This window comes from Triplophysa rosa, linkage group LG8, assembly GCF_024868665.1.
Source record: "Triplophysa rosa linkage group LG8, Trosa_1v2, whole genome shotgun sequence".
In the NCBI taxonomy this organism is placed as follows: domain Eukaryota; kingdom Metazoa; phylum Chordata; class Actinopteri; order Cypriniformes; family Nemacheilidae; genus Triplophysa; species Triplophysa rosa.
This window is the reverse complement of record NC_079897.1, coordinates 15,781,414-15,796,805: the sequence shown is the minus strand read 5'-3', so window position 1 is coordinate 15,796,805 and position 15,392 is coordinate 15,781,414. Positions and strand designations below refer to the sequence as shown.

At 36.8% G+C, this 15,392-nt stretch overlaps 2 protein-coding genes across 5 annotated transcripts in view; both read left to right on the top strand.

Moving 5' to 3' along the window:
• The window catches only part of osbpl3b (oxysterol binding protein-like 3b), a 69,311-nt gene extending 63,522 nt beyond the window's left edge, over positions 1-5,789 (top strand). For all 4 annotated transcript variants that reach the window (XM_057339560.1, XM_057339559.1, XM_057339558.1 and 1 more), the window contains 5 exons: positions 1,621-1,765; positions 3,156-3,300; positions 3,421-3,547; positions 4,214-4,336; positions 4,833-5,789. In XM_057339560.1, coding sequence (XP_057195543.1) covers positions 1,621-1,765; positions 3,156-3,300; positions 3,421-3,547; positions 4,214-4,336; positions 4,833-4,929 — 637 coding nt within the window. In that variant the 3' untranslated portion in view covers positions 4,930-5,789. The remainder of the gene's footprint in view (positions 1-1,620; positions 1,766-3,155; positions 3,301-3,420; positions 3,548-4,213; positions 4,337-4,832) is intronic.
• Positions 5,790-7,291: 1,502 nt separating this feature from the next.
• On the top strand, positions 7,292-15,341 carry gsdmeb (gasdermin Eb). The gene is made up of 10 exons (XM_057340046.1): positions 7,292-7,387; positions 7,784-7,999; positions 8,743-8,935; positions 9,889-10,057; positions 10,179-10,305; positions 10,430-10,546; positions 12,612-12,739; positions 13,016-13,208; positions 14,440-14,513; positions 14,814-15,341. The coding sequence occupies exons 2-10, from the start codon at positions 7,792-7,794 to the stop codon at positions 15,042-15,044; spliced, it is 1,440 nt and encodes a 479-aa protein (XP_057196029.1). The 5' UTR covers positions 7,292-7,387; positions 7,784-7,791; the 3' UTR covers positions 15,045-15,341.
• Positions 15,342-15,392: the final 51 nt, after the last annotated feature.

The window sequence follows — 15,392 nt, the reverse complement described above, 5'->3', positions numbered from 1 at the left end:
TGTTACAGTCACACTAGATTATTATAGAACTTATTTAAATTGAATGATTGCGTTTACATGAGGTACATGAAAGTGTAATCGCAGTATTGCCAAAATCCTATAATAATCGCATTATGAGGATGCATGTAAACATAGTCATTGTCACAAATTCACGTGACGCGAATGTGCAGGTCAGAGATCACCAGACTTGAACTTTGCTACGCTGCAAAATATCTTTGCGTTTCTGGTCTGTCGCATTCGCATGCGTATGAACGGAAGTCAATGGAACGAAAAGTCTTGGGTGAACACGGTTTGACACCAGGTAGCTAAATTATTGCACTAAAATTTCAGGACGGGAGAAGTTACTCGAAGTAATCAGCTGCAAGTAAATGATCTAAACGTGTAATATTACTTATTTTTAAATTGAAAATGAAATCAATTTCCCTACTTTTCAAAATCTCTGCAAAAACCCAAGAGCAAATTGCCCCATAATTTGCTTGCCGTCATGTGGTCCAAGGTGTATATAACTTATATTATCCTGGGTGGCTTTGTAATGCCATTGAATGGTGTCATTTGGAAGCCTCAAAAAGTGAATCCATCTAAAGAGAAACGAGACATTTGTAATAGAAAACGGAAAATATTTTGCGCTTATTTAGCGATAGTTACATCACGGATAAATGTAAACAGACTATAGAAGCAAGGTAACTTGAAATGTGGCGGCATTGAATCTAATTGGTTCTCGCGTGTCATGTGACTACTCGTCATATGCGTGTTTTTACACCATGAAGAGTTACAATATTATTTAGTATAACACTAATTGTGTTCGGCAAAGAAAGTCATATTCACCTAGGTTGCCATGAGTGTGAATAAATTTTCATTTCAAATAAATCATTTTCATTTTTCGGTGACCTGCTCCTTAAAGTTATGTTTGGTAATGTTGAGAATTTAATTGACGGTTCGGAATTCAGGTAATAAAGTCTTGTTTCTGGTGCTCTGGGACCTGGGACCTGTAGCGAGACCACAGAGGTGAGAACAGATTGAAGTCTGGATAATTGGCATTTTGAATGATGGCACTGTCCAAATTGTAACAGCTGCTGTGGTTGATGTTGTCAGCGGCCTTGTTCTTATAAAGCCATAGAGCTCTTATTTTTTCTTAAAACACCGGGACAGCAGATGGGCATGAGCTGTTGAAGTGAATACCACAGCCAGTTACATTGTGATGACACATGATGACGGCTGGCTGTGCAGACGAAGGACATTCCTTTCACTCTTTCAATGGTTTTACAGATCACAGATTATATGAATGTAGCTCAGTGTTCCCAGGTGAATGAGAAACCATCTTGGGCTCTGTATTTAATCTCAGAACAGGTGTAGATATTAATAGTGGTACTATATATGAGTTGCTGAGAAAAATGAGTAATGCCAATAGAAAGCAGCATGGCCAGTGGCCAGTTATTGCTGTCTGGATTATTTAATTCTGATTGGTCGACAGGTCAAATATTTTTGTATTGACCGATCCTTCAAAGCTGTGATGCATTTATATTTATTATATGACTAGGCACTTTTTCTTTTACATAAAATCATTTCAAATCGAATGAGACACGAATTGCTGACATCGACAAAAACGTATCTCTCCCGCAGCTTTGGCGATCACTATGAATGGAACAAAGTGACTTCATGCATCCACAACATTCTGAGCGGGCAGCGCTGGGTCGAGCACTACGGCGAAATCTCCATCAAAAACTCCAACAGTGAGAAGTGCCAGTGTAAAGTCACCTTCATCAAGGTGAGCTAACTGCATCACCAATACAATCTCATCCGTTTGAGTCTTCATGCCCTTGGCAAACAAAGGGAGTGTCTAAAAAGTGTCATCATTTTTGCAATTCTATTAGGTAATTATACATGTCACCTTTTGGAATCTAGATGCAAAATAGATTTGTGAATATCCGAATCTGAAGCCGGATGAATCAATTGAACATTTTTTTACATCGCAGCCAACATCTGCTGTATTTGAAAGCTGTTGTTATTCTGATTCAACCCTGCAGTGTTTCATAGTCTGACAGGCCTCAGTCTAATAGACTTCAAAACAGTTCCGTCATACGGTAACTCTTGGAGGTGTTTGGATGGGAGATATTAAACTCTGAGGTCTTCAAAGACTTCCAGCAATACTTAAGCAATACAGGTCAGGCTTTGGTGAGGAGAAAGAGAGACAGAGCTGGATTCATAACACTGTTTGCTTCATCCTACATACCGAGCAAGGCATATCTGTCATTCACATTATTTTCAAATTCATTAATTTAAAATGCACTGGCATCATCATCAAATACAGTGTACATGCAAAACTTAATTTCTCAAACTTTCACATATGCATATGCCTACATAGTATGTATATTTATACACATAAACAAAAGCAGTTTCATGAAGTAAAAACAGTGGACTGACATATCTCTAACTATGAAGCTTATAGTCCTATCTGTCCAGCATTTTCTGTTCAATGTCACAGTTCAAAATGTCGTCACATCAGTGAAGCATACACACGTCTAGACACCGGCTAGAAGACTGCTTTCTTCATGTTATATTCTATTATTTCTCCATTTACTATTGCACTTTTGACAATTATTTGCATTACATTTTTAACATATTTGTCCTTATTTTGTTTTAATTTCACTGTTTCTTTATGAAGTTTAACATGCTGAATACAAATCAAATTCATCTTTTACCATCGACGGTACTCACAAAAAAAACTAAATACTTTTTTAAATATTTTACATTTTGGTATTATTACTTGTACGCAGAAATTACAAGTTACTGGCATAACACTGAGCTCAAAACAACAGTTTAACAAAATGTGATCGTTTTTTTCTTTTAAGTTCCAGATGTAGTCACCCAATATCGCTTCATCTCACCTACCCTGCGCTACAGAAATTTCTAGAATTTTCTGACAATTTTTTTAATAAGTACAGTTTTTGTTTATTTGCAATATACAGATATATCGTAATTAATGATATAAGCTCAAAATTGACTTGAGTTAAATGTACACTAAAACATTGATGCTACATGAAAATAAATATTACCACAATAATTAGCTCCACAGAATTGTACAAGAACTACAAAAAGGTTGAGCGAAACAACAATTTGTTACACTGTGTTATCAAAGGTGTTTGTGTTCTTTGCAGGCAAAGTACTGGAACTCCAGCATGAATGAGGTAGAGGGATCTGTCACAGACCACAAAGGGAAGGTCGTACACAAGCTGTTTGGGAAATGGCATGAGGGCATCTACTGTGGCACCCCACCCTCTGCTACCTGCATCTGGAGGACGAGTAAGCGGCACCACGCATGCACACTCAGTATCACAACCATTACGCCTATGGAATGTCCCCATAAACCACCTATACCAACATTGTGTATGTTTGTTTGTGCGTGTGTGTGTGTGTGTTCAGACCCTATGCCTCCTGACTATGAGCAGTATTATGGTTTCACCAAGTTTGCTATGGAGCTAAATGAGCTGGACCCTGTTACCAAACCACTTCTTCCACCCACAGACACCAGGCTACGACTCGACCAGAGGTGACTTTGCTTCCAATCACAATTTATTCCCTCGGCTCAGACAAGTTTATTACTACCTGAAGCAAGGACGTTATGATACCAGAATTTTATTACAGAAGTAGTCAGTACCAATACTGTGAAATGTAATGATTTTCATACTAATTTTGATTCCACGGCAAAAAAATTAATAAAACGCTATTATTAACAATTACTTGCTTGAAATATTAAAAAGGTGTTAGAGACTGGATAGTCCAAGAGTCTTACAAACAGTAATGTAATTATTTATCCTAGATCGGGGGAGACAGAAAGTTTAGAATTAAAGTGTTTACAGCCCTGTGCCAGTATGATAAAATTAATATAAATGAGTCTAGGGATACTGCACTTAATTACTTCACCTAAATTTAAAACAATCATTTAATCGCCATCATGTTCCAAACTGATGGCCCTTTTTTAATACTGACTAGTCTCCCCTTCAATTTCAACAAAGTCAAGTAATATTTTGGAAAGACATTGTCCAGTTTTGTGTCACCTTAGCAATATTTTTGACATCTATATTAGCAGCCTCATTTTTTTATGACATAAATGTGTCACAGCCACAAGAAGATGACATAATTGCATCTGTTATGCACTGCAACTGTTTTACAAGGACACATGAATATCAGACTATGTGATCATGTGTGTGTTCAGGTTACTGGAGGAGGGGAATGTTGAAGCCGCAGAGATGCAGAAACAGAGGATCGAACAGCTGCAAAGAGAGAGACGCAGAGTCCTGGAGGAGAACCACATGACACATCAACCTCGATTCTTCCAGTATGAGCCTACAGTCCTACTTAATGTGCACTGTCACAATTTTACTTTAACAAAGAAAGTTTTCATTTGGGTCTAATCTAGACCCTTTCAATCTTAAAGGGATAGTTCACCCAAAAAAGGAAAATTCTTTCATCACTTACTCATGCTTATATCGTTCAAAAACTGTATGACCTTCCTTCTCATGTGAAACACAAAAGAAGATATTTTAAAGAAAAACACTGCCCCCGAATGACTGGACACACAAAACCATTGAGACATTTATCAAAATATATGTTTTTGAACAACAAGAGGGTAAATAAATGATATAAGATCTATCCCTTTAATATCACTTTGACATAATTATACAAAACTGATTTCTTGACATTTCTCAAAGAACAAACTGAGCATAGGTTAATTTGTTTTTAGCTTTAGCCTGATGTCTATCAGTCTTGCGTTTATCATTATCTACACAAAAAGTCTCCACATCATCATATATTTTCTGCTGTATCACCAACAGAAAATCCAAAGATGACATCTGGATGAGCAACAACACTTACTGGGACTTGCGGAAAGATCCTGGATTCAGCAGTCTCGACTGTCCGGTCCTCTGGTAACTCCAACAGTCATCTGTGCTCACTGTCGCTTGTGTATTTTCCGGCCAACTTTACAGCATCAAGAGAAGGTGCACACCTCTTGTAAAGTAAAGACTGATGATGCTGAAAGAGGAAATCAATCAAACTGGCCTCAAATGAGAAGGCGACAAAGAAAGGCCACACCAGAACTTTGACTCAGAATGACATCATTTTAAATCACTCCAATCATTATTTAATGTCCCAGCAATTCAGTTGCCTTAATATGCTTATATGTAGTGTATTTTATGCAATTGGATTCATTGAAGTTTGAGAGAGATGCAATCTTGACCCAGTTCACATTCCTGTTTCATTGTGCTTGACAGTAGCACAGGAAGGCAACAGAAAACTGCAAATAACTAAACAACCCAAGCCTAAAACATATAACGTTTGTTTATTTTGTATAGTATGTTGTTGTCAGAACAAAACTGCATTGTCTACCTCTTTAAAGGAAAGTGTCGATGAATTTATGATGTATATTATGAGTATGAATTCCACATCTGTCTAATGCCTTATATACTATTATATTCTTATAATAGTCTTTGCTAGAACTTTTAATCAAATCAAATGTATCGTTACAAAGTATTGTAATTTTACGAAAGCCTTTTATTCCGAGATTCTTGAATGAACAAGATGTGACGTTTAAGGGTCCTGGATTACTTTCATTCATCTTAACTTATTCAGAAGACTGGCAGTGTTTTAAAGCTTCCAGACGGTTTGACCTGTAACCTGTGCTCATTTCACTCTGAACCACGCAGTACAGTGAAAGTTGTTTGGGGGACGGGGTACTTGCGTGTTGATCACTGCAGCGTTTCCTCTCTCCATCAATAAAGTCTCATTTTAAACATCATTCTTTGTTTTTATTATAAACCAATTTAACAAGACAGGTCATGTTTGATCATAGATTCATTGCATAGCCATTATAATGGTCTATCTGACATTTTTGTCAAAATTTAGTTATTCAACTTGTAGCCATGGAAAAAAATGAAAAAAGACCATTTCAAAACAGGTTTTCTGATTTTAAAATGTACTATTTATAAGTATGTGTTCAGGTAAAATGGATCATTTTTGTTTCATTCGGTGAACTACTAACAATATTTCTACCAATTAAAAAATATGTATTGTTTCTATTTGCATTAGCATAAAATGAAAACTGGAGAAACAGGTCAAAATAACAATAAAGATGCTCTGTATTTGTTCTGACCTCATATTCACTTAAGCAATACATCAGTAATATTTGAGGAGTTTGGTTGCAAAATGAGATAAAAAAAATCAAAAATCATGCTTTTTTATTGTGCATTCCAATTAATATCAATCAAACTGCAGTTGATTTGTTTTGATTTAAGACAAAAACTGAGTTATCTCATGTATTTAGAAAAAGTTCAAAAAAATTGTTTTATGTGATAACCTGAATTTTTATCACAGTTTTCATGTGTCTTGTCATGCTGTCAGTTTTCACATTGCTGTTCGATGTCACTACTGAGGTTTGATTTTGTTGAAATTCAACAGACACTGGACTAGAATGGCCACAAAACATCTAGAAATGCTGATTAAATGAAAATTTGTAATGGTCTCCTAATTTTTCTGTGACTGTATTTACATTAGGTGATGCTTTTTCTTTGTATTGTGTACATTTTGGGAACTTTTTTTAGAAAACAAAAAGGTTTTATCTACAAAGTAAAATGGAATGCAAAAACTTTGAAGCTTAGTATCTTAAAACTGCTTAGTATGCAGATAGAGCCTTGTAATTCCAAGGTGACGATTTGTTAATATAGCAGATTATCAATATAGGGCACTGTGAGAACAGAATGTAACCTGTTTTTTTTCTACATTTTATGAATTCAATAGTATCTGTCACTGCAGAATGAAAATGCAATTTGTAGTTTGAATGCAAAAATTTGGCAGTTTTCCCTACCCTAACTCTTATTAAAACCCTCTAGTCATGTCAGGTTATCACATCCACGCAGACTGTCACTCCCCCTAACCAACCCCAAGCCTCTCCCTCTTTCATGTAGCATTACTTTCAGATATTTTACAGTAACTTCTTAATAAAATAAAGTTTATTGGTGTCCCAAGTAAACAAAGTTCTTGTTTTTAAAACCTATGTCAATAGTCCAAGACAGGATAATATAAAAACGTATCGTTAAATAAAGAGATGAAAAAAGTTAAATGCACAGTATGAAACTCTCTAAGTCGAATATCTTATTAAAGACCAAACTATTAAAAAAATAAAAAACTTGGAGGTCAGCTAACGTTACGCCCTTCCTTTGAATGACAACCCGGAAGAACGAATGAAATCATTAGTCTGGGCGCGTATGGGCGGGGCTTTGAGACATAGACATTCCGGTGGGCGTGTCTAAAGCAGATGAGCGTTCAGCCTGTTCTATCTTTGTTTTCGTGTGGCAGACCTCAGCAGACAGATAAGAGACGAAAGCAGAAGACGGTAAGCGTGATCTTTTTACTCTGGGTTTTATTCTACCTGGTCTGTTGTATAGGTTACTTTATATTGCGTAGTTTATCTTTTATTTGTATATTTGCCAAAATAATTATGTTTTGAAGAGTGAAGATTTGAATAGAGTAAAGCATGATCGCTGCTCCTCTCCTCTCCTCCTCCGCTTACAAGGGCCACGCTCCTCGTGTAACACTTTTAAATTATGTATAAATGAGAGTTAGGAGTATGTAGCTATTCGTTTTTATGCATTTATGAACCTCGGAATGTACAGTACTTACAGTATGAATACCTTACAAAGATGTACTGTGATGATGCCACGTTAGAGTGATGTAAAGGTAAATGCATGGAGATTTATGTCCAACTAACCCTTAAAAATCACCCTGACAGTATCAAAGATGTTTTCCAAATCCACAAAGAACCTGTTGTCAGAGATCGACCCAGAAGGCTCTTTGGTTCATGTGTCTCGGTTGAATGATTCGGACAGTCTGGTTCCTTTGGCTCTCGTCATCAAGCGCAACCGGTATTGGTTCTGGCAGAAGCCGAAATATCTGCCATCAGACTTCAAACTATCTGATGTTCTCGTTGGCGATCCCATAAATCCAGGTACAGCGCAACTTCTCTGTTTTCCTGCATGCGTTGTGGTATACTCTACTGAAAACCTATTTTATTAAAGACGTTAAATAATCCCTGCTGATAAAAACAATACAAACTATTACAGAAATTTTGGATTTAACGGTTGAAATGGAAATTTTATTGGTTTTAATGAAAAAAATAAAATGATCTCTACTGGAAAGAACACCAACACAATACATAAAGTAATGGTTTTAAAGACCTACTGAAGTGCCTTGAACAGCTTTGTTTAATGTGTAGATGACGTCTTGCTGAAACAGGAAGTGGGACATTGAGTGGCTCTTCACCCTTTTATAATGCCAGTAACATTTTGTTTTCTTCACAGCATTAAATCTGATGAGAAGCTTTAGTGCATATTGTCATAAAATCAGTGGATGAAGTTAGAGACTGTTTTGAATGCATATCTTCAAATGGAAATGGCTTAATGTTTTGGAGAGCCCTAGTTTACAGATGTCTTCAAGGCTAACACATTCATATTAAAAGCAAATCACTTAAATTTCAATTTCATGGGGACTTTGATGGTAAACAGCTGATGGTTCATAGTGGTATTAGAATCTATTATGCTTTTTAAGCATGGGTGCCTAAAAACAACATATACATAAATATATATTTAGAGATGAATTCTTTACACTTCCCTAAAAGACCACTTTTGTCATTAAAAGAACCAACCAATCATGTTTGTGAGCTGATGATATATATATTTTTTTTACCCTCAGTTGTGGTTGAAACAGACTTCATGAGCTTTGACGGCAAAGTCGTGAACAACAAAAGTGGAAGTGTTGGAGCGGATATTGGGCCGGGGAGCATTACTGTAGGGGGTGCCAACTCATCCAAACTGGAGTCGTCCTTTGGAAACCTTAAAAAACAGGAGGTGGATGTGCAGAAACTATTACAGGATTCCAAAGCTAGGTAACTGACCGCAGTCTTTTTGAGCTAGAGTTGATGCGATGTCAACAAATCTAGTTCACCCAAAATGTAAATTCTGTCATCATTTACAAAACACAGAAGATATTTTGAAGGATGTTGATAACCGAACAACAGCAGTTCCAACTCACTTCTACTGTATGGACACAAAACCGCCGTGGTTCGGTAACCAACATTCTTCACAAAATCTTCTTTTGTGTTCTGTTGAAGAAAGAAAGTCATACAGGTTCGAAATGACAAGAAGGTGTGTAAATGATGACAGAATGTTTTTTTTGGGTGAACTATCCCTTTAAGACAGATACTGGGTAGGGCTGCACCAACCAGACTGACTGAAAATGTGAAGTCCACACTATAGGCTTATTAACTACTAGCTAGTTTGTAACTAACTCTGTACTTCATTCAGTTGCATGCAGCTGGGGCAACCGGCCCCTGGGCAGTAATAGCAGAGGAAGTGAAAGTGCATGTGTCGTCGGACTTCATCATTCTTTTTTTTTTTTACTTTTTTTAAATTTAGTAATACAAAAAAACATAACAATTGAAACTGACAGGTCATCAGGAGTAACGGTTATATGATTTCAATCCATAGGAATTATGTTCACAATAAAGGTTACATTCATTAGTGTCAATAAGAGAATGCAGCAAGATATTAATCATATGAGGCAGATAGAAGGAGTATTCAAGTAGGAATGCATAGACCTTACAATTATCTTTTACCATTACTCAAGAGTGTTGCCACAATTAAATATGGAAATACATTTGAGTGGGTTGGGAATTACATCAGTCATTTTTAGGGGTCTACTAATGGCAACAACTGAATGTTTTCCAGCAATTTCTGATTTGAACTGAAAGACGCAGAAAAACAATTGGTCAAAAAAGCCATGTGACAGACTTGAATTACAGTTAATTGAACCTGTTCTGTGGTTGTGTTTTGTGAACAGAGTTCTGGATCTACAGCACTCTCTGGTCCAGCAGACACGAGAGAAACAGAGGGAGGTGCTGACAGTAGTGAAGGAACGTATTATCACCACTCAGCCCTGTACTGTCACTGAAGAACTGCAGAGGGATGGCTCATGTAAGGGGATGCTTGGATTCAATCAGAAGATAAAGGTGGGGCTTGAGATTTAGACACCATAAACTGTTTCATACGGTACTGTGGTGATTTATATTTATAGACATGTCTTGTCCTGGTCCAAAACTCATCTGTCTCGTGTCTTCTGTCTCTCGGTAGGTGTCAGTGAATGACAAAGGGAAGGATATTGTTGATTATGACACTAATATATCTCTCAACATTCCTCCTAAAACCATCATCGCTTACGGTGTGATCGAGCTGGAGGTTTCTAACACTGGACACTTTGGTATTGATGCTGTGATGATAGCTGAAATGTATTATTATGTCAAAATATTAACATGACATGATGGTTCTGGAGGATCCAGACTGGCAAAGACTTGATTGTTTTTTGTATTTCTTCATTTTACCAGAGCTGTGCCTGCTGGGAAATGTTCAGGGTGGTTTTGAGGTCGATGCGCCGGTGAAGGTAAAGCAAGCAGTCCCAGTCGGCGCTTCACCAGGAAAAACCAGCAGCAAACTACAGAAAGGTACCAACAACACTGGATTGACTGGAATGTTTGTAATTGAATAGTAATTGAATATGTAATTTCTACACCACTAGATATCAGTGAGAGACAGGAAGTGTTCAAAAAACCTGTTTTAAACACTCTTTATTTAACTGTAAAGGTGGAGATTTTGGTGGGGGTTTTTGTATGCATTTAAAGCGACAGTTCACCCAAAATGAAAACTCTTATCTAGGGCAGCACGATAATTTATCGTGATACCACTAAATCCTATTGAAATCAAGCTGGCTGCGATATGCAATGTGTCGATATTTTTTTTAATGCGTAGCTTGTCCATGAAGCACGGCTCTGGGATCAGTAGGAAATGCTGCTCGATCTTAAAGCAGTGCGAGTTTGAGTCGCTTATAATGTGCATTTGAAAAAGCAACACCCGTCAAACATGATCATTATAAATATACTTTATTATCATAAAAATACCTGATGAGGCTTGAGTAACAGTGATAAAAAGATGTCCATAGGCATTTCCTAGATTCTAGAATGTGTTATGGTCTTCTTCTGCAGTGCGTATTTGGTGTTTCCGCATGAGAGCGCCCTCTGGCTTTCAGATGCAGCAGCATTTTCCCGTACTTCACTCAAAAGCTGTGCATAAATCACGTGATATTTATCGTCGGTTTATCGCGACAGCCCTACTCTTATCTTCATTTACTCACGCTTGAGCAGTGTTGGGTGTAAGTAGTTACTAAGTTATTATTTACTGTAATTTAATTACCTTTCCCTTAAAAAAGTAAAGTAAGGGATTACTCTTATTTTTTCTGTAATTTAATTACAGTTACTTCTGATGTAATTGAACTAAATACTGTGTAATATATTCAATAGTAGAAATGACATCAAACAAAAAAGTTAGTGTAACTCTATGTATGCTTTAATGTATCCTTATCACATTTGTATACTTTGGTCAGTTAATAAGAATAATTTATGTAGTTATTTATTATTTATTTGAATGAATTAAATAAGACCTTTCATGTCTATCCTTGAATCTAGGATTCTAATTAAGGTTGATGCAGGATATAGAAAGTAATTAGTAATAAGTAATTAAATACTTTTTGGAGAGAGTAATTCGTTCAGTTATCTAATTACACTATTGAAAATGTAATTAGTAACTAGTAATTAATTACTTTTTCAGAGTTACTTACCCAACACTGCCCTTGAGTTGTTCCAAATCTGTATACATTTCTAAGTTCTGATGAACACAGAGAAAGAAATTTGGAAGAATGCTTGTAACCAAACAGTTCTTGGCCACCATTGACCACCTTAGTAGGAAAATGTCTTCATATATTTCTTCATTCACACAAAAGAAGATATTTTCAAAAATGTGAGAAAGCCATATGGCATCCGTTCTGGGGCACTTTTGATTACCAATTTTTCCTACTATGGTAGTCAATGGTGGCCGATAACTGTTTGGTTACAAGAATTCCTCCAAATATCTTTCTTTGTGTTCATCAGAACAAAGAAATGTATACAGATTTGGAACAACTGGAAGGTGAGTAAATGATGACAGAATTTTTATTTTTTGGTGGACTGTTCTTTTAATATTGACTGAGTAAGCCCATTGACTGAGTAAACCCCCAAGTCATAGTGAAATTAATGATTGAAATCAAACTTTGATGCTCATTATCTCATAATTAAATGGACTTTTGCCTGGATTCACAGTTTGTCTTAAAAAGAGGACAACATTCTCAACAAGTGAAGAGCTTAGAATTAACATAATGTTGTTGTTATTGTCGATGTGGGCGCTTTCCTGTGGTTCAGTGGTTAGAGCATGGCGCAAGCAACGCCAAGGTCATGGGTTCGATCTCAGGGGATTGCACATAGTCAGAAACAAATGTATAGTACAATGCAATGTAAGTTGCTTTGGATAAATGCGTCTGCCAAATGCGTAAATGTAAGTGTAATATAGTTATACTTTCTTTTATAGTGTGAATCGTCACCCTTACTGGAGTAGACTTTGTTTTCATAAAACTATATACATATGGAAACATGAAAATACTTCAGTAAAGGTTTACACAGCCTCTCTTTTCTTCTCGTGTAGACCTGCAAGAAGTACAGGGCCAGTTTAAGGTTCTCTCTAAACTTCCAGCCAACACACGATCGTCTCTCTTCCAGCACATCTCTGTGCACCTGCAGAACAGATCAGCCATCAGCGTGCTGGAGAACGCAGTGAGTGTGAACATGCTGTGTTCAGAACGCAATACTAACTGTACCTTCTGCATACTGTGAAGAATATACTGCTTACTGTTAAAAATATAGAAAGTAATACCGTACACATCATTCTATCATTTTATACACATTTATAGTCTAGTGGTGGCCACTTATCATAAAATACTGTTATTTCACCTTTTAGTCAAAGGTGACTTTGTCACATGCAACATAAGGATATGTACTGTATGTATACTGTCACTGTGCATGTTACAAGACATGTTGTCCGTCTGTCAGCTAGAGGTCTTGTGTGGTGGGACACAGCCGGATTTCAGTAAATTAGATCAAGCATCTGCTGTGCGGCCTACACTGGAACTGGTACAGAAAGCAGCTGGAAAGGGTCCCACCCAGACAACACCTTCTGGACCCCTTCAGCAAAACCCCACCACCGTTCTTACAGCCACCCACCTGCTTATCGGCTCTTTAGAGGGTGAGTTCAGTTCAATAAAACAACATAGGTGGATGTTGTCAGGTGGATTTAGGTGATGGAAGGAGAAGGGGCTATATAGGGAGGTTAAATAAACAGAATGTCCGCACACTGAAAACTGCTCCACACGTTTAATAAATAACAAGCAACGTTTCGAGCGTGAGTGGTCGACCGGTTTTCGGTTTTTACCGGTTTCGGTAAGTTCGCATTTAGTTTGAGCAGACACAGAGTTTTCAGGCTCAAGAAGGTGGATTGGTTTTGAGCGGGTTTCGTCGCCATGGTAATTTAGGATACACGGTTAACCTGCTCCGGAGCAGGTTTTATTCTGGATTAGAGATTGCAAACCAAAACTGGACCAATCAGCTCTGAGAAAAGTGATGTATATCTGACGCAGTGAAGCCACTCCCCATGTATCTCGCTCCAAATGAAAAAAAGTTTAAAGTGATAAGATGTTAGAGAGAAAATCTTTAGCTGCTAAGTGTTTATTTGTATTGTATATTTACATTTATTGATTATAATTTAAAACACATTCATATAATTATTATATGAGTTGATAATGAATATTTATTAATTAATATTAAACATAGCATTTAAATTAATATAACTATATTCGTATAATAACAAACTTTTTAAGCATTTTAAAGTAATGAAGCATACATATTATCTTTTGATCTTATTGTTAACTTATATAGTTTAAATTCAGTTGATTCTGTATTGATATAGTCAGTAGCTGCCTTTTCAAACTTTCCTGCCTTGTAAACGGTTTCATTTTTTCATAAGGATCTCTTCATCTTCAACAGAAAAGTGAATTGCGCTAATACTCGCGAGAAGTCAATCAAACTGATGATGCTTTGCATGTTCCGTGTGATTGGCTGTTTGCCGCATGCGCCTCACAAACTCTGGATCAGACCTGAGTTGACAGAGAACATTTATACCAAGCGTTGTGCTACAGCTGAACCTGATATAAACCAGGTTGGGTTTGTCTGGTTTTGTTAACTCAAAGCTTACTCTGCAACTCTGAGTTTGTTCTCCTCGCTTTGTGATACAGGCCACTGGTCTACGTAAGGTATTTTTAGTTTAAATAAGTTAACCATTATGTTTTTGGTAAATGTGTTCGGTCAAAGTATAAGACCATTGTCATTCGCTTGAGGTTTGTCATGTGAAACCTGCAGTGAGGTGTGAACAAAATTGACCTTTGTTTTCATAAAAATCCTGCCTTTTGTGTTCTGTGTAGAGATGAATGACTCCACCCTGCTTGTGCTGAAATCTTGCTGTACTCATGTAACCCTGCAAGCTGTGCTTCATATCGTAAGTATCCTCATACTAATAGTACCCAACAACAGTTTTAACCAGTAAAGCGATGAAAAATGAAAATTCTATCACCATTTACTCACCCTCTTGTCATTTCAAACCTTACTTTCTTCTGCAGAACACAAAAAAAGATATTTTGAAGAACGCTGGTAACTGAACAGTGCCGGCACCCATTCACTTCTATTGTATGGACACAAAACCAATGGAAGTGAATGAGTGCCAGTTACCAACATTCTTCAAAAGATCTTCTTTTTAGGTTTTTTGATTTTAGGTTTATTTATTCATATTTTCTTGCAGGTGCAAAATATGGCTTCGAATAGGAAGTCTTCTTTGAAAGATGATGCCCTGGCTGTTTTAGCTGATAAAAAAGTTTTCGAGAAGATCAGAGAACTGTTTGGTTCATGTAACGTGACCCTACGAAAGGAGAAAGATTCACTCATAACGGAAATCAGTAACCCACAGGATCGCCACCTCCTCATGCTGTGCATTGCAGTGAAGGGGCTGGCGTGTATAGCGCCCCCTGCTTGACTGGAGTACAACAGCAGAGGCTAAAATGAGCTTATGGGGACCAGGGGCTTTTAGCAAACTGTGCAGGTGGCCTTAAAATGTGTTTGCAGTGATGAAAACAACTAGAGTGTCTTGTTCTTTAAGTGGCCTTACACCTGTTTTATTAATGACATCGAAAGAAAAACAGTAATTGTTTTAAAAATTGAAAATTTGTAGTGTTTTTACATTCGTATGTATTTTTTCATCTTTTTTAAAATGCCACTCCTTTTGAAGCAGTGTTCATTTTAAGAGCTTAACTATATATATATATATATATATATATATATATATATAATACTGTGAAATAAACCACAATAAATCATTTTTGTA